This window comes from Fukomys damarensis, unplaced genomic scaffold (genome assembly GCF_012274545.1).
Source record: "Fukomys damarensis isolate Sample0158 unplaced genomic scaffold, DMR_v1.0_HiC HiC_scaffold_5, whole genome shotgun sequence".
NCBI classification, from domain to species: Eukaryota; Metazoa; Chordata; class Mammalia; order Rodentia; family Bathyergidae; genus Fukomys; species Fukomys damarensis.
In genome coordinates, this window is record NW_022900917.1 from 64,793,359 (window position 1) to 64,812,760 (window position 19,402).

Consider the following 19,402-nt stretch of genomic DNA (forward strand, 5'->3'; position numbering starts at 1 on the left):
TGTGGGGAGAAAGGAACCCTTCTCCATTGTTGGTGGGAGTGCAGACTAGTGCAACCACTATGGAAATCAATATGGAGAAACCTCAAACAGCTTGGACTGGAGGTTCCATTTGACCCAGCCATCCCTCTGCTGGGTATCTTTCCAAAAGAACTAAAAGAATCATATCACAGAGAAGTATGTGCACCCATGTTTATAGCGGCACAGTTTGTAATAGCTAAATCTTGGAAATAGCCCATTTGCCCATCCATTGGAAACTGGATAAAGAAGATGTGGTTCTTCTATAAAATGGAATATTGCTCAGCCACAAAGAATGTGAAAATAGATTCATTCATAGGAAAATGGATACATATTGAGGATATACTCCTAAGTGAAATAAATAAGTCACACATGTGTAAATACCAAATAGCTTCTCTGGTGTGAATAATCTGCAATAATACATAAAATCCTAATAAGATTACTGACATTTTGAAAAGGGAAGAAAGGAGCTAAAGGTGTAGGGAAGGTGGGGTGAGTAGTGGAAGGGTAATAAGGGAAAAGAAAAAAATGTGAGACAATGAAAAGATGGAAATAAGGTATTTGTAGATGGGGAAGGGAGGAGGGGGTGAAGGGAGGGCAGGGGTAAGGGGAAAAAATGAGAATCAAGACTTGTCATGTAGGGGTACAAGATCCCAACAATGAATGTAACTGTACTGTATCCCTAAAATGTACCAATAAACTCAATTAAAGCTGAAAAAAAAAATCATGGAGACAGGAAGAATGGTGGCTGCCAGTGGCAGGTTAGGGAAAGGAGAATGAGGAGTTATTGTTTAACTGGTATGGAGTTTGAATTTTACAAGATAAAAAGCATTTTGGAGACATACAGCAGTGGTGGTTTTACACCATTATGAATTATTCAATTACACTGCCCTACACACTCAAAAATGGTCTAGCTGGCAAATTGTACATGTATTTTGCCTTTCTAAAAAAATGGGAAAAGGTGAAGATTTGTCTAGAATTTTAAAAATCATTCCAAATTTCAAATTTTAAGGAGCCAATAAATACCACAAAAATTATAATGCCTAGAAACATCACATATTCTTTTACTCACAAGCTGTCCAACATATCCAACAGTATTTTTGCTAAATTTATACAAATCTGCTATTCTGAAACATGTTATTATTATATAATATTAATTTGAAATGAAAACCTTCACAGGGACCTTTCAAATGTGTTTAAAAACTGCTGCCACTTTGAGTGGAGCCACATAACTGTGTACCCAAATTACTGATACTACAACACTGACTTATTGACGAATGTGTGGAGGTGATTTGTCACTTGAACACTGCTTCTCCAAGCATTTTACCGCGTTGGTGGCAACTTTGCGTACCATTTTCCTGGAGCCACCAGATTTCCTCACAACAAGACACAGCAGTCACACTGCGTCTGATGCTTGGGGCGTACAGGATGTGCAGCCGCACATGCAGAGACCCTAGGCATGCCTGTGCCCACAATCACAAGGAATGTGATCCAGTATGGTCTGTATCATTCCCAGCAGAAAAGAGGCCAGTGTGTAGCATGTTTATAACATTCAATCAGTCAGGAGAGCTAATGCCTGCCTTGGCCAGTAAATCCTCTGCTGAATTTTTACCTTTGAAAGGATTCCCTGCCATCTACAGCTCCTTTCTCAGTGCATGGGAACCTTATTTTCTGTGCCCTGCCACATGCTACCAGCAGCAAGCACTGCAGGACATATCTGCCCTAGGATACCTCCTCCCAGCGGCACCTTCCTGTCCCCATGTCCTGTGGGTTGTGTGTGCTCCCAAATTCTTTTCTACCCAAGGATAGCTAGATATGACTTGTCTGTAAGAGAAAGTGACCATGAGTGACCCAAATATATCCTACTAAGCCCCACTGAAATGTTTCCCCAATTCAACTTCCCCTGTGAGCTGCATCCCCCAAATGCTCACAGCCACTCAAACTAAGAGTCAGACAGAGGATAAGTCAGGATGCAAAAAGATACAACCGTTAACCAGTTGTGGCTCAATTGTCTTACTTGTGCAAATTTTATAAAAATATCTGGCCTAGGAACTCTGGGGAGAGAGGAAGGAGTCCATTCCCAGAAGTATCATCAATGTCACAGGAAATGTCTCTCACAGGGAATTTTGCATGTGGGTACTGGGGCATGGAGCTCACAGACTTTTGGCTTACTTGTCAACTGACCCAAAGTCCCCAAGCCTGGAACCCTGAGCCACACTCCCAACCCTGCCCCTCACCTCCCCAAGACTTGAGGATCCTACAAATCAGAGCCAATACCAGCATCCTCCCAGGGCTGCTCTAAGTTAAAGATAGGGTTTTATATGGTCTCCTTCAATCAAAGCATTGGACCTCTAGCCAGGGTAACAGTATTCTTTTTCCCCATGACCCAGGGCTATTATGTGGGCACAGGTCTGTATCTTTAAAACAGACGGGTGTGCTTGGCCAGCACGGGGAGAACTGGAATTAGGATAATCCCACTGAGGTCACCCTACAACTCCTGACAGCCCCTCCTTTACTGTCAGACAGGGATTAGAGGAGAAGCTGATGGATTAGAGGGGATCATTTTGTCCCAGGCTCTCCCACTGGGCTGGCCAACCCCATGCCCAGAGATCTGCTGTCTGGGGCTAGCTGCTGCTATGGGACCCTGCTGAGAGGCTGAGGACCCCAAGATTTCTGAGACCACACAGGCAGAAGGCTCTAGAGATCCCAGGGACCTAGGTGACAGGAGAGAGAGCTCATAGGCTGGGACTGCTCTTTCCTCTTCTCTGAGCCCAGCAGGTACATCATGCTTGGATTCCTCCCAAATCCTGGCTCCACTAGCACTGGGATCCCCTGCCACCAGCAGCTACGGGCCAGGGCCTGCCTGCAGAAGACTGTGGTCATCCTGTGGCTACTGCTGTCCAGCACCTCCCTGACCCCCACATGGGGTCAGACCAAGATTCCTCTGGAAACGTAAGCATCAAGTCCAACCCCCTCCCTTCCTCCCATGAAAATCTTCTGTGCTTTCTTCTTCATTCCCCTGGCAGATCTCCATCCTCTGCTCTGACCCTCTGGGCTCTTCCCTGCTCACTGCCTTGCTGTAAAGACCTTTTCTGCCTTGCCCTCCTCTTTTCCCATAGTCTCTTCTTGAATTGGAGTCCTGCCTGCCCTCTCCTTGGAGCCTGATGGCTTCAAGCAGAATGAACTTCAGGACTCGCTCTCCTTGCTGGCGTGAAAATCTGCATGTCCAACACTTGCAGGGTGGATGCTCTCTCCATGACATTCACTGTGATGAGGTTGCTTGGTGGGGGCTACTTTGGTTCTGAAGTTGATCATCATGGCTCCCCACAGGACTTGCTAGAAAATCTGTACTTTCACATTCTGAAAGGATAGAGCTGTGCTAAACTTATGGAATGACCATGAAAAAGGAAGGTGCCTTGTCCAAGGACTAGGTAAAATTGGGTTTCGGTGGCCTCATTCTCCTTTTCTATACATTTCTGCCTCCTCTGGGCCTTAATTTTATACCCCACCATGGAGACCAGCTCCAGGAAAGAATCTGTTATCAGTTGTAAATGCCGTGGCAAAAACTACTGTGCAAATTCTCCAGGATGTTTTTCAATCTTAGGCCCTGGAGGTCCTAGTAAAGAGATTTCTAATCCATGTGGGGAGCAGCACATTCTACACTGAAGGTGCTACCTGCTCAGTCCACAACTAACAGCAGCCCCTCAAGCCCAGCAAGGCTACTGCACAGCCAGCTGCCAACTACATATCTTAGCAATGGGAGGTGGGGAGCCCAAACAACGCATTGCTTAGCTTTGGGGAGGTGGATTGGGCAGTGTGGCTTTTGATCTATGCCTGAGATGGTGCCTGGTGCCTTAGTCCACACAGCAGTTTAGTGAGGTGGACAACATTATCTGTTATACAACCGTGAAAACAGAGGCTTAAGGAGGTCAGATGACTCCCTCAAATCCCAAGGCCAGTAAACCAAAGTGGCAGAACCTGAGCCTTGCTTCACCGGGATACCTGCTGCTGGCTTGTGAAACCACGCGTTGCCAAAAGAGATGCTGAGAACAGTCTGCATCCCGGAGCACAGGCCACCTGACAGGATATGACAAGCTCCAGGAATGGCTGGGGGCCAGGGACAGATGGCTGGAATCCAGATCTCTGTGCAGGAGGCCTCAGAGCTGCCATCTGCACAGCAACCTTAGAGCAGGCTGAGGTGATGGCACCTCCTGTGCCTGGGATCCTGACTCCTCCCAGGTCCTAACCTGGAGGCTCCTCCCTTGATCTTCACACTCTCTCCTACTGGATCCTTCTGCTCAGCCTCCCCACCCCTCAGACCCTCCCACATCTCATGTGCAGCCTCCCACTCAGCCCCAGCCTATGCCACCTGCCCTTCCAAATCTGTCCTTGTCAAGGTCACCTGAGACCTCCCATCCATTGTCCACTCCAGGAGACATTCTTGTCTCATCCCCCGCACCTTTTGCTTTGCAGCTCCCTGACCCCTGAATCTTTTGGAACCTTGCACTCTCTCCCAGTTTCCTGTGGACTCCTGAGTTCACTCTATCTTTGCCAAGTACTTCTTTCCATCTGCATGGCCCTGAGATTGCCTGTGCCCCAGGTGTTTGACTGCACCCACAGGTCTGCTCATGCAGCACACTCTCCTTGAGAGCAGCCCTCTAACCCCAGGATTTCAACCCCTACCTATGTGCTCATGACTCGCATACCCAAAGCCTGTAGACACATCCTCCTGAACATCGTGGGACGTTTTAAATTTGGGTGTTTCAAAATATATCATTTGATGCCTTCTAGAGTTGTGCAGTGCACATCCTGCCAATGGAATTCAGCAGCCCTGTAATAGGAACCTCACATTCAACGTCACCCAAGCCACACCTTCCACTCTCCCCAACCTGCCCTTCCTGATAACTCTTAATTCTGTCTGATAATATCACCATGAGCTCAATGGCTCAAGCTGGAAACACGGAAGTTGTTTTTTGACTCCTTTGAGCAATTCTGTACTCCCTTCCTAGAATTCTCTTCCTAATCTCCTTGCTGGGCTAACTTCTCCCACACGCTGACCTGGAACCCACTTGCCTGAGGAAGCCTTCCCTCACCACCACCACCCCTCCCCAGGCTTCACCAGCCACGTTCAGATGTGCATCACACTACACTGCGGTGTGGCTCCAGGCTGTGCACAATGGCGGGCCCATAGTAAGACCTCAGTGAATACTGTGTGAGCACCTGAGCAAATGCTGACCTAGACATGGTCACACAGGCACATGACAATTGCTGCATGTGGGGAGCCTCAGACAGGGATGCACCCTTCCCAGGGCCCCTGGATGCCCCGAAAACTGCACATGCCAACCATGGGGCAATTGCAGTGCACTTCTTGGAGCTGAATGGGAGCTCCAGGGTCCTCACTGCACTACCCACACCCAAGGCTGAGGGGAGGCCTCCCCATGCCCTCCAAGCCAGCCCAGCTCTCAGCTTCTGCAGCTGCCACTTGGAGCCTTCTCCTACCCCTTCTGACACTGTCCCTGGGTTTCAGCCAAAAGCCAGTGGTCCCTGGTGACCCTGGAGAGGGAAATATAGTGTGAACAGCTCCTGGAGACTTGTATCTGTTCCCTCCCTGTGCTTTCCCCTCCCTGCTTGCTCTGCCCACCGTCTCTCCCACTCCTTGCTTCACTCAAAGGCCAGAGTCCTTGGAAGCTTGGGGTCTGTGTGGGTCGGGCTCATCAGCCCCGTGACCTCAGCAGAAGACCCAGCCATGGGCTCACTAAACCACAGTGTGGCTGCAGTCCCTGGCGGGCTCTCCAACTGCTGCCTGCCAGAACAGGCCACAACCAGAACAGAAGGGACAGGAGTGTTCTGTGTGTGTTTGAGTGTGCACGTGTGTATGGGTGCCCCTGTACATGTGTGGATCTTTGTATGTATCACAGTGACTCTGTGTTTACATGGGTGTCTGTCTGTGTGTAGCCTTGCTTTGCATGTGTGTGTATCTGTGTGCCTCTGTGTGTATGTCCCCACCTCTGTGTCTGCGCATGTTCACAAGTGTGCTTTCATCCCTCACAGGGTGAAGCTGTGGGCAGATACCTTTGGCAGTGACTTGTACAACACCATCACCAAATACTCGGGCTCCCTCTTGCTGCAGAAGGTCAGTGTCCCCACTCCAGGCGGTCTCCCCAGGTCTACTTTCTGGTAGAAAATTAGAGTCCTGGAATGTCTGTGAGGTCTTTGAGATCGTCTTACCCAATCCACTCATTTTCAGTTGCGGAAACTGAGGCCCAGAGAGGTGCATGATGTTTTTAGCGCAGAGTCAGTCAGTAGGACTAGAACAGGGACAAAGTCGAGTGTTGTCCGTTCAGGTCCTCAAAAAGCCAAGATGGCATTAGACCTGCAAGAGACTAGGGGATGTGAAGAAAAGGGAGGAGAGGGAGCAGAGGGGCTGAGACGCAGGACTGACTCCCACAATGGGGAGGGGACATGAGAGAAGGGCACCAGAACCTCAAGGGGCAGCGTAAGGCCCTGGGTAGAGGCACATGGGTGGCCGGCCGGTGGTCATCTGTGTGGGGACAACTGCCCTCACCTCTGGTTCCAGGCCCTCCAGGCACTCCCAGCAAAGGCCTGGACCCAGGCCTGGGCTCCCAACAGAAGCGGGAGGGGATGGTGCCCCAGCACCTCCTCCCATTTGTTTATTGAGTACTTTACATGCAGATTCATAGCTGGCCTGTCCTTGTACCAGATAACACCCAACTTCATTTTTCTCTGGTAGTTATAACTCCCAGAGCAGTTTAATAATAGCTTGCCCTTCTCTATTATTACCACTCGCTAAGAGCTTTATATTCGTGATTAATTCTCAGCACAACTCCACGAAGCACCTCTTCCATCTTATAAACGATGTCAAATCTCGGCTTTTCCACCTGCACGTGACCACACTGCTGCCCTCCCTGGGCTCCTCTCCCCACAGCCCCAGGTCTTCCTGTTGAAGGAGGTGGGTGAGGGGTTCACCCTGTCCAGAGCCACTGCCCCCATGAGAGCTGAGACTCAGCCTATACTCACAGCACACCCCTAGGTTGCAAACACCAGCTTGTTCGATTTCTCCTTTGCACCCTCCAACCCCAAGTGAGAAAGGAAGGGAGGTGATTGTGCAGCCATGCTGGGTAAGGGCAGTCTGTAGTCAATGCATCTAGAACATATTCTACAGCTGTCACGTCTTGCAGACAAGGAAATTGAGTGCCTTGCCTAAGGTCACAGGACCATGAGGTCGCACAGCTGGGTCGACAGACATTCGTGGTACACACAGCGGGAATGAACTAGAACCGGCTGTCCTGGGCTCCCTGGAAATGCTCAGGGGAGCCTGGAAAGCACCATGAACTTTCTGGTATACTGGAGATGGGAGGACAAATGCTTCAGGTGGGCGCTCTGTCAATGTGAGCAGGTGGCAGGGAAGCTGTGGGACTCTGAAGAGCGTGGACCTGGAAGTGGGGCTGTGCTGCTCCATTCAGGCTGTGCTGCTCATTGGTTGTTGGCCTTGGTCAAGTTTAATGATTTGGAGTCTACTCTCCAGCAAAGACATTAACTGCAATGTGGCTAGAAGCCCTGAAACAGGGCAATCCAAAAGAGGCAGGTATCATTATTACTGGGGAGGTTATGGGAAGAGCAGAGGGCGTGTCCTTGCCCTCAGTGGAGAAAACAAGGCTGTGCACATGCTCATGAGCTTGCTGAGGATAGAACTGTGTGTAATCGGGTGCCGGCATCCTGGTACAAGACAATGAGTGCCTGTCTCTCCCACATCACCCTGAACAGAAATACAAGGATGCAGAACCGAGTCTGAAGATCAAGGAGGTGGATGGCCTGGAGCTGGTGAGGAAGTTCTCCGCGGACATGGAGAACATGCTGCGGAGGAAAGTGGAGGCCGTCAAGGTTTGCCAACCACCCTCCCCTCCACCCCACCTCCTCTCTTGGCTCCTCGGGGGCTGTGACTGTCTGAAGAGTCCTTTCAAGAATCATGCTGGTTTGGGATGGTCCAATTCCTGGCTAGGAGGAGTGGGGGGCTGCATCTACTGGTTTATACCAGTCAAGTCCCGGCCAGCATCCAGAGTAGGGACTTCTTAGCAAGGAAGGGAACACATTCCCTTTCTACCCCACCCTGCCAAGGTGATGGATGTCTAGTGACAGAATCACTTCAGCATCTGTGTAAGCACCTCTGCTAGCCCGGAAGCCCTCTGAGTATCTGTGGATGACAAAGGATGAGTCTTCACAGTCAAAGGGGAAAAGGGGAAAGGAGAAAAGGAGAGAGGGAGAACAGAGGAACTTCACTCAGAGTATGTAGTAGGAGAGGTGTGGCCGGGTCACCTGATGACTCTGTTCACCTTACCTCAGACCTGTGGCCCCTTTACCTTTTCTCTCTCCCCTTTGCATCCCCTTCTCTCAGAGTCTCGTGGAGGCTGCTGAGGAGGCTGACCTGAATCACGAATTCAATGCATCCCTGGTGGTGAGTGCTCTTCTAGAACTGGTGCTGGGAGGGTTTGATGAGCACTGCCCCAGCACCTACCCAGGGCAACCAGATCCAGGGGCCTGAGTGTGGCTATGGGATTGGGGGTGCAGAGTGGTAATCCACTCATTCTACAAATATGGGCTGTCCAGCCCCACCCATGAACTGGCCTCAAGAGTGAGACAGACTTGACTTCAAGAAGTTCACCGGGCCAGAGACTTAACTCAGTGGTGCCTCCTCCTGCCTCGAAAGGGTAAGGTCCTGAGATCGATCCCCAGAACCCTTCCCACCCCCAAAAAAGTTCACACGAATGGGTGTGGCTCTAGGGCTGGACCTCAGGCTGCTGGGATTTGGGCAGTCAAGGCATGGAGAGGAGTTCTTAGAGTTAGGGAAAGGAGAAGAAACAGAAATAAGAAAACACAAGGCTGGTTGACAATACAGTGAGTGGTCAGCTTTGTGTGGCCAGAGGATGGAAGCAGAAGGTGGCCTTGGGGAGGTGTTGAGAAATGTGGTGGGAGCCTTGAATGCCAAAACCAGGATCTGGTCTCTCTGCTTAAGGAATGATGAGTATTGAAGGATTGGAGTGGGGGACATAGCTAGGCATGTGCTGTAGAAGGCTAATGCTGGCCGCATGGCTGTGAGATGGTGCTGGGAGCAGTAGAGTGTGTGGCAGTGGCACAGTGATTGCGTTGCAGTGACACAGGGAGGGCTCTGGTGCATGGAGGGAATGGGAAGAGGACCTGCTTATGGCTCTAAGCATAGTTATCAAAGCCGATCCTCCACCACTGCCCATTAGAGGCAGAGAGAGAGGATTCCTGCCCTTTGGAGTAGGACGTGGAAACTGCAGCCTCGGGCCTAGGCCCAGAGACTCCTGGGTATCACTTGTGTCTCCAGGACTCTTCCCACCCGTCCTGTCTCCAGGAAGAGACAGTACTGATGAGGCTCTGTGTCACCTCACCTCTCTTATGGGTCTTCTCATCTCCATCTCCAGCTCTGGATGTGTCCACATATGCTAAAGTGTGGAGAGCCAAAGCAATGATCAGGACAGCTTACATCAAAACCCAACCTAACCAGCCCTTCGCTCCATTTATCCGGATGCCTATTGTCCCTGAATCGGCCCATCCTTTGCCTGGATTCTCCACCCAGTAGAGCATGTATGGACACCGCAGTCTATCCTGTCCTGCCTTTCACATCACAGTCCTTTCTCTCTCTCTCACTCTGCACACCCCTGTGTCTCTGTCTCCGTCTGGCTCGTCCCTGCTGTCTGTAGTTTGACTACTACAACTCAGTCCTGATCAATGAGAAAGATGAGAAAGGCAACTTTGTGGAGCTGGGCGCCGAGTTCATCCTGGAGTCCAATGCACACTTCAGCAACCTGAGAGTGAACACCTCCATCAGCAGTGTGCAGCTGCCCACCAACGTGTACAACAAAGGTCACTCTTCTCTGGCCATTTGGCAATTGTCAGCAGGGTGGTGACAATGGAAGTTTTTCATGACTTTGTCTCCATTTCCCTGAGAAGCAGGGCCATACATTTTCTCTCCAGCCTCCTTGACAGAGGACGAGAAGAGAAATTATTTCACACCATAATGGTGTGCTTGTTAGTTTGTTTGCCACTGGTATGACAAAACACCTGCAGCTGAGCAACTTATGAGGAAAGGGGTTAGCTCAGCATTTAGGAGTCTGAATTTTCAAACAGCATAGCACTGGCTCTGGGGAGGGCCCCCTGGTCACATCGCAACATGGTGAATAACATCATAGTGGGATCACATGGGAAGATGGGAAGCCAAAGTGTAGAGGAGCCAGGTGTGCTCTTATATAACAACCCTCTCTCAGAAGTAACCAGGATCCCATAAGAAACACAAAAATTCCTTCCTAGAGCAGTGCCCAACACTTCCCACTAGGCTCTAGTACCTCTCACATTGCCACACTGGGGACCAAGCTTCCAACACATGAATTTTTGAGGGACACATGTAAACCACAGCACACAGGCTGGGAGAAAAGTAAGTGTTTCCGGATCAAAGGGTGTGAGTGACTTTTCACGTGAGATATAGAAAGACATTCTAAACTGTACCACCGCAGTCTATGTATGTATATGAAAATGTGTGCATTTAGCATGTGAACATTTGTTCACTGTTACTTCCTGCTTGGTTTCCCCTAAAACTCCTTTTATCATCTCACACCTTCAGATCCAGACATTTTAAATGGAGTCTACATGTCTGAGGCATTGAACCCTGTTTTTGTGGAGAACTTCCAAAGAGACCCTACACTGACCTGGCAATATTTTGGCAGCTCAACTGGATTCTTCAGGATCTATCCAGGTGAGCACACTGGGTGGCATCCCCCTGATCTATTGTGCTTGCCCTCTGGAAATAAAGCAACAGACTAGCAAAGATGAACCCTAGCACTCAGCCTCCAGGGAATGAAACTAACCCTCCTATCCAAAGGCACCTCTGCTCTTACACTTTCACCCTCTTCACAAACAAAGCACATATTCAGTAAAGAACTGCTGAGTGAACGAAGGAAAGAATGAATGAATGAAACCAACAAACACTATGGTAATCAGACATCAAATAACCACATTGAGCTCCTGTCCTAGGAAAAACACTGTGAAATGTGCAAAGGATGTAGGACAATCCTTTATCTCAAGAAGTTTACATCCTAATTGGAAAAGTGAGCCGTACACACTAGAAATGTTCAGCAGCCATGTAGGAAATACCACAAGTTACTACATGATTAGTGTCCAACCCAATAATAGAGTGGGGAAAGAGTTGCGTCTACCAATAAAAACAAAATAGAACATCAATCATAAATTTTGCAAGAATTCTATGTCTTTTACATTTCATTTGGAATAAATTCACTTTCATATTGCACCTCAACCCATTTTTATATTTTAGCACACTGTTCAGAAAGTCTTAAATTTGCCCCACTTTTCTGAGACCAGAAACTGGAAAGGCCCTAAGGGATTTCTTTTTTGCCAAAGGCTGGAAAAGGCAATCTCTCCCTTGAAGTAAAAGAACTCATGTTGTTGCCATCATTAGCAAGCTCCAAAATTCATAATTAGCCACTGTTTCTATTTCTTTTCTCTGCAATCTGAATAAATGTTTATCCCTCTTCTAATGTAGCAGCCCTTCAAATACTTAAAAACCATTCACACCCCTCTTGTCTTCTCCAAGGTAGAATTCCTGTAAATAACCTTGTCATACCAGGGCTTCCAGAAATGCCAAATCAGGTTCAAACAACACAATCTGGGTGTGAGCTCTTCAGGGTTTGTAAAGAGAGGCCATTTCTCATACCCCTTCCAAATGTACATATTCATATCTACAATATTAGACAATAGACAATATTAGATTGACCATGATTTTTAGGTTATATGCTATCTATATTAATTTATCAAAAGACCCAGAATATGGCCAATAATTTCTATCTCCCCATGTCCCCCTTGTCTATCCTGCCGTTTCCCCTTCCCTCCCCACTGGCCAGGTAACAGCTGTCCTAAACTTCAACCTTATCACTATAGTTGGATTTTTTTCACTTATTTGTTCATTTTTATCTTACATTTATACACACATGTGTTTTTCAGTGTTTTGATAAAATACATATGACAAAATGCACTAGTTTACTGTTTTAGTACAACCATCCATCCCCACCATCTATCTCCAAAACTCTTGTAAAACTGAAACTCTACACCCACCAAACAGTAATTCTCCATTCTTCCTTCCCCAACACAGCCACTGGCAACTACCATTCTATTTTCTGTCTCTGTGATTTTGTCTACACTGTGTACCCTCGCAGAAATTGAATCATTTCTATACATTTTTGGTCTTTTTTGGTGATTGACTTACTTACAGAATCCCCTGAAGATTCATCCATTTGGTATATCTGAATTCTCTTCCTTTTCAAACCTGAATAATATTCCACCGTATGTGCATACTACGTTTTGTGTATAGCCATTGGGTTGCTTTTCACCTTTCAGCTACTGTGAATAATACCGAGCACATGAGTGTGCAAATAGCCTTTGAGACCTGGGATTCTTTAGGGTATATATCTAAAAGTGGAACTGCTGGATCATATGGCAATTCTAATTTAAATTTTTGAAGACCTGCCACACTGCTTCCATTTTACATTTTACCACCAATAGTGCATGAACATTCCAATTTCTCCATATCCATGCCAACACTTGCTATTTTGTTAGTTTTTTGTATATAGTGGTTATCTTAATGGACGTGAATGGTACCTCATTGTGGTTTTGGCTTGTATTTCCTTAATAATTAGCACTGTTGAACACCTTTCCATGTGCTTATTGGTCATTTGTATATCTTCTTTGAATAAATACCTATTCAAGTTCTTTGTCCAATTTAATTGAGTTGTTATTATTGGTCACTTTCAGGGATTCTGTATAGGTTTTGAATATTAATGTCTTGTGAAATATATGATTTGTACCCAGGTGTGATGGCACATGTCTGTAATCTCAGGAACAAGGGAGGCTGAGGCAGGAAGATGGAAAGTTCAAGTTCTGCCTGGGCTACTTAGCAAGGTCCTGTCTCAAAATGAGCATATTTTAAAAAAGAAATAGATCTACCTAAGTAGTAGAGCACCCCTGGATTTGATCTCCAGATGACCCCCATATATATAATTTGCAAGTTTGCAAATATGTGGGCTTTGTTCCCCTAAACATTAACGATTGGTGGACAAATTTAAAATTTTTTGTGAAGTCCAATTTGTGTATTTTTTGGTGCCTATGTCTTTGGTGTCATAGCCAAAACAATAATTACCATGCCCAGTGTAGTGAAATTTTCCCGTGTTTCCATGAAGAGTCTTAGCGTTGTAGGCCTTATGCTTAATCCTTTTACCCACTGTGAGTTAATTTTTCTATGTGGTACTAGGTAAAGATACAACTTCATTTTTGTTTGCATATGGATATCTAGTTATCCCTGCAGCATTTGTTGAAAAATACTGTTGTTTCTTCATTGAATGTTCAAAGATCATTTGATCATATATGCGAGGGTTTATTTCCAGGCTCTCTATTCTGGTTTGTTGCTGTATATGTCTGTCCATCTCCCAGTGACACGCTGTTGTAATTGTTGTAGCACTGTAGTTAGCTTGAAAATCAGGAAGTACAGCTCTTCTAGCTTTATTCTTATTTTTCAAGATTGTCTGGGTTATTTGGGGGTCTCTTAAAATTTCATAAGAATTTTCAGATTAATTTTTCCTATTTCTGCAAGAAATATCAATGAGACTTTGATAGAGATTGCATCAGTAATCTACTGAATGAGTCAGTAGCCCATTTTGTGTAGTCAACACTGGGGGATGTGTCTTTAATTTCTTTCAGCAATGTTTTATAGTTTTTGTTGTATAAAATTTTCACTTCTTTCATTAATTTTATTGTTTTTGATGCTATGGTAAATGGAATTGCTTTTGAAAATGTTCTTTCATTGTTAAAGAATGAAAATTCAGCTGATTTTCTTTTTTATCTTGCTATCTCACTGAATTCATTTATTCAGTCTAACAGTTCTGCTTGGGATCTTTAGAGCTTTTTATATATAAAATCATATCATCCGTGAACAGAGCTAATTTTACGTCTTCCTTTGCATTTTGGATTTTTTTTTGTTGTTGTTTCTTTTTCTTTTTCTTGCCTTATTCCTCTCGCTATAACTTTGGGTAGTATATTCAAGTGGCAAAAGCGGGATTACTTATTTTTTGCCTGATCTTAAAGGAAAAGTTTTCAGGTTTTCACCTGTGAGTGAGAGGTTGGCTGTGGGTTTTGCAGTACATGGCTTTTATTATGTTGAGGTAGTTTCCTTCTATTGCTGGTTTGTTGAATCTTGTTATCTTGGGAGGGTATTGAATTTTGACATATGCTTTTGCTACTTCACTTGAAATGATCGATCAAGTGAGGTTTTGTCCTTCATTCTGTTAATGTGGTGTTTTACACTGATCAATTTTTATATGCTGAAAAAAATCTTTGCATTCCAGTATAAATTCCACTTGGTATAATTCTTTAAATATGCTATCACATTTGGTTTTCTAGTGTTTTGTTGAGGTTTTTTGCACCAATGTGCGAATGAGATATTGGACTACAGTTTTATTTTCTTGTAGAATCTTTGTCTGGCTTTGGTATTATTAAGGCAATGCTCACCCAATGGAGTAATTTAGGGTATGCTCTCTCCTCTTCGATTTAAAAAAGAATTGAAAACTGATATTAGCTCTTTACATGTTTGGTAGCTTTTATCAGCAAAGCCATCAAATCTAGGCCTTTCCCTTGGTGGGAGATACTTTTCCTTACTCAAGCTCCTTACTAGCTAATAGGCCATTTTGGATTTTCCATTTCTTCCTTATAACTTTTCTGGTCCTTTATTTCCTGTATTGCTGATTTATTTGTGTTTATTTGAAATTTTAGTGAAATGTTTAAATTTCATTATCATTTTCTTTTGTATGTATTCTATAACCATTCTATTTGTGGTTCATCTAACTTGAAGTTCGAGTTATCTAACTTGAAGTTTGTTGAGCTTCTAGGGTGTTTACATTCATATCTTTCATCATCAACTTTGGCACGTTTTCAGCATTTAGTTCTTGAAATCATCTCTCCTTTCTCTCACCCTTCTCCTGCTGGGTTGCCCCAGTGAATATGTTGCTCACCTTGGTGGTCTGTTGATGAGTCAGTCCCACAGGTTTCTTAGGCTCCATTCACTTTTCTTTTCTTTTTCTTTTTCTTTTTTTGGTACCGGGGATTGAACTTGGGTCCTTGCGCTTACAAGGCAGGCCACCGAACTGCTCCATTCACTTTTCAATTATTTTTCATTTTTCTTTCTTTCTTTCAGACACAATAATTTTCATTGTCCTGTTTTAAATTTCACCAATTCTGTTTTCTGCCTGCTTCATCTACCTTTGAATTTTTCCTATGAATTTTTCGTTTTAGTTGCTGTATTTTCAGCTCCAAAATTTCTTTTTTCTTTTTCTTTTTGGGTTTTCTGTCTCTTTGTTGATATTTCCATGTTGTTCACAAAATTCTTCACATCTTCTTTAAGTTCTTGGAAATCTTGAAGACTTCTTTGTTGTATAGCTTTACACCTGGTATTTTTTTTGTTTTGAGACATTTTCTGTCCATTTATTTGTTTCCCTTGAATGGGCCGTATTTATCCTACTTCTTCATACACTTTGTGATTTTTTTATTAAGAACTGGACATTTAAATCTCGCAGTGTGGCAATCCTGGAAACTGGACTTTCTCTGTTCTCCAGGGTCTGCCAGTGTTTGCTATTGGTTTTCTTTTTTCTTTTCTTTTTTAAGTATTGCATGCAGGCTATCTCTGTGCCAAAGATTACCCTGAAAAATAACCTTAAAATCATCTCAGACTCCCTGGGCATACATAGTCACTTTATAGTTTTCCCCATGTATGCAGTTATTTTTAGAATATTCTAGTCCTTAATGCCTGGCTTCCAAAAAGGGAGAAATAGGAAAGTGAGTGGGGATGGGGGGAGCACCTGCCCTTTAAATGCCCTGGAAGTATTTCAGTTAGAGAAAGAAAGGCTGGCAGCAATGGGGGCAGGTGCAAAAAAAATAACAAGTGATCTTTTAATCTGCACCTCAGAAATCAGAAGTATCAGTCATCATCAATCAGAGCACCCATCCTCTGTGTTTGGATGACAGGGTCCTGTTTGTCACCTTGGCTCCAGCAAGCTGTGTGCAAGCAGTTTAAAAATATATGTACAGCTGCCTCCCCTGGCTGGGGTGGGAGGTGGATAGCTGCTACTGGGCTAAGAGCTGAAATCGACAAAAATTAAATGCAATTTACCATCAAAGACTGCCCTTGCAGGTTGCAAATCCTTTTGGACATTGCTGGATTTGGTTTATTAATATTTTGATTAGTATTTTTACATTTATATAAGTGAAATCATCTTGTCATTTTCTTTCCTGCGCTGTTATCAAAGTAAATTATTTCACTTCAAAATAAACTGAGAAGTATTTTCTTTGGTTTCTGGAATTATTTTAATAAAATTAAAGGATCTCTTTCTTGAAAGCTTGATAGAAGTCATTATAAAAATATGTAGGCCCATTGTTTCTTTATGGGAATATAAAATTACCATTTCAATATGTTTAACACTTGCAAGACTAATGTGGCCTTCTATTCTTAAAATTTAATAGGAATGGGACAATTAGCAAATAGGAAGAAAAGGACAAAAGGTGTAGGGACAGTGAGAAGGATAGGGAAGGGGGAATAAGGGAAAAGGAAAACAATATGAGAAAATGTAAAAATGGAATTAAAGTGTTTGAAGTGGGGGAGGGGAGCGGAGGGTGAAGGGAGGGTGGGGACAAGGGGAAAAAATGAGAACCAAGACCTGGCATGTAAAGGTACAAGATCCCAGTAATGAATGTAACTGTACTGTATACCCAGAATGTACCAATAAATTCAATTTAAAAATTTTTTTAAATTTAATAGGATACTTTTAATCAGGGTATATCCATTTCACCTGAGCTTTCAAATTTATTTATATAAATTTATTACTTTCTTATTATTTTAATCCAGTCTATAATTATGTCCCTTTTAATATATTGTATAATTTTTTTTTCTTAATTTCCCTTGGCTTCTCTACAGCCTTTCCAAGAATCATCTTTTATCATTGTTGGTTGTTCTCTACTGTTTGTTTTTTATTTTATCTACCTTAGAGCTAATGTTCTTATGTTTTCTTTTTCCTTTCTTTGGAGTTATTCTGTTGCTCTCTCTCTCCTAACTTCTTAAATGGATGCTTTGCTTTAATTTCTAGCCTTATTTGTTTCTAAAGTAAGTATTAAGGCTATACCATGTCACTAGAAACTTCACTTTTTTTGCATCTCACAAGTTTTGATTGGTAATGAGTTTTTTCTAACTTTTCTTTTTAATTGTGATAACATGAAATTTACTATTTGTTAAATATTTAAGTGCATTTTCAAAAAGTGTGCAACAATTTTCCCCCTCCCCCAATCCCTGGCAATCATCATTGTATTATGAATTTAACAACTTTGCAAAGGTGGAATTATGCATCATTTGTCTTTTTTATATACTTTACTTAATACACGTCCCTCAAGACTCCTCCGTGTTGTAGCCTGTGTCAGAATCTCCCCCTTTTCAAGGCTGAATAACATTCTATTGTACGTACATACTACCTTCTGCTTCATTTATCTACCAGCGTGCATTTGAGTTGCTTCATCGTCTGGCTATTGTGAATAATGCTGTGAATGTGGGTATATAAGTAACTCTTCGAGACTCTGATTTCAATTCTTTTGGGTATATTCTAGGGAGAACTGCTAGATCATAGGATAGCTGTCATATAACTTCTGGAGGAACTGCCACATTGTTTTCCACAGCAGCTGCACCATTTTACATTCACATTAGCAATGTACAAAAGTTCCAGTCTCTCCGCATCCTCTCCAGATTGTTATTTTCTGGATCTTTTGTTCACATTTTCAAGTTGTTGGCTGCTTTTTGCTTGCTTTGTTACTGGTTTTTTTCTTGAGGGTTTTTTTGTTTGTTTGTTTGTTTCCTCTCAGTACCAGGAATCGAACTCACGATTTTGCTCTTGTCAGGCAGGTGCAGCACCACTGAGCTACATCCCCAGCCCTTGTCTGCTTTTTAAAAAAATAATAATAATAGCCTTCTGAATGGGTATGCTGTGGTGTTTCATCTTGATTTTCATTCTCAGTCCCCTAATGACTAATGATGTTGAACATCTTTTCATGTGTTTATTGGTCATTTGTATATCTTCTTTGGAAGATATCTAGTCAAGTTCTTGATAGATTTTTAAGTCAGTTTGTTTTGTTTTGTTGTTCTTGAGTTAGGGGAATTCTTTATATATTCTGGCTGTCAATCTTATCAGGTGGATATATAATTTGTAAACATTTGCTCCCACTCTCTGGATTCTCTTTTCACTCTATTATGTCCATTGGTGCTCAGAAGTTTTCTGTTGTTGTTTGTTGTTGTTGTTTGAGACAGGGTCTCACTACGTAGTTGAGACTGACCTGGAACTCACTATGTAACCCAGGCTGCTCTGGAACTCACAGTGATCCTCCTGCCTCAGCCTCCCAAGTGCTGGGATTATAGGCAAGCGCCACCATGCCCCGCTCAGAAGGTTTTAACTGTGACATCCAATTTGTTTGTTTTTTCTTTGTTGCCTGTAGTTGTACTGTCATAGCAGTGTTTTAATTGCCATTTATTTATAAATAGTATTTTACGTTTCCTTTTGATTTCTTCAGTGGTAATTTATTTAAAAATATGTTTTAAAATTTCAGAACATATATAAACTTTATATTTATCTCTTCATTCTAGATGTCTGCCTCAACTGCACTATGATCAGAGAGCACATGTGTATGGTTTTGTGTGAAATTAACTGAGATTTACTCCAGTAGCCTAGTATGTCACCACATTTTGTAAATATCTCATGTGTGCTTGAAAGGAACATGTGTGTCCTTCTGACCTAAGTTTTTAGGCTATGTCTAACAGTCCAAAGAAGGTCCTACCTTGGGGGGGGCATGGCTATCCTGGGAGCCAGCATCCATCCAGGGGCTCTGGGCAGCCCCTTCAGGTGAGTGAAAGAATCCCCTTTTATTCCCCAGGTATAAAATGGACACCTGATAAGAATGGAGTCGTTGCCTTTGACTGCCGGGACCGCGGCTGGTAAGAGCTCACAGGGAAAAATGCCTCTGGTGCTGGCATTTGTCTCACAGCTTCCTTTTTGTCTTGCCTGCTCCCTTCTCTCCCACTACCCCAGGGTTTGGATGCATAGACCTTAATCCAACATGAGAGTAGGAAGAGTCGCCAGCTGCACCCACCGCCCACATCTGCACTCGCTCCTGGATGGATCATTTTGTCTTCCATCCAAGACACCGAGCTGCCTCCACATCAACCCTCCCTCCACCTCTCCTCTCCCCAGCACCCCTGTTC

At 44.1% G+C, this 19,402-nt stretch overlaps 1 protein-coding gene across 1 annotated transcript in view; it reads left to right on the plus strand.

Annotated features, from left to right (window-relative positions):
- The first annotated feature begins 2,800 nt into the window (after positions 1-2,800).
- The window catches only part of Cacna2d4 (calcium voltage-gated channel auxiliary subunit alpha2delta 4), a 40,223-nt gene continuing 23,621 nt past the window's right edge, over positions 2,801-19,402 (plus strand). The window contains 7 exon segments of the mRNA XM_033759171.1: positions 2,801-2,967; positions 6,067-6,148; positions 7,801-7,917; positions 8,429-8,488; positions 9,759-9,921; positions 10,676-10,807; positions 19,075-19,135. Of these exon segments, the coding sequence (XP_033615062.1) occupies positions 2,801-2,967; positions 6,067-6,148; positions 7,801-7,917; positions 8,429-8,488; positions 9,759-9,921; positions 10,676-10,807; positions 19,075-19,135 (782 nt within the window).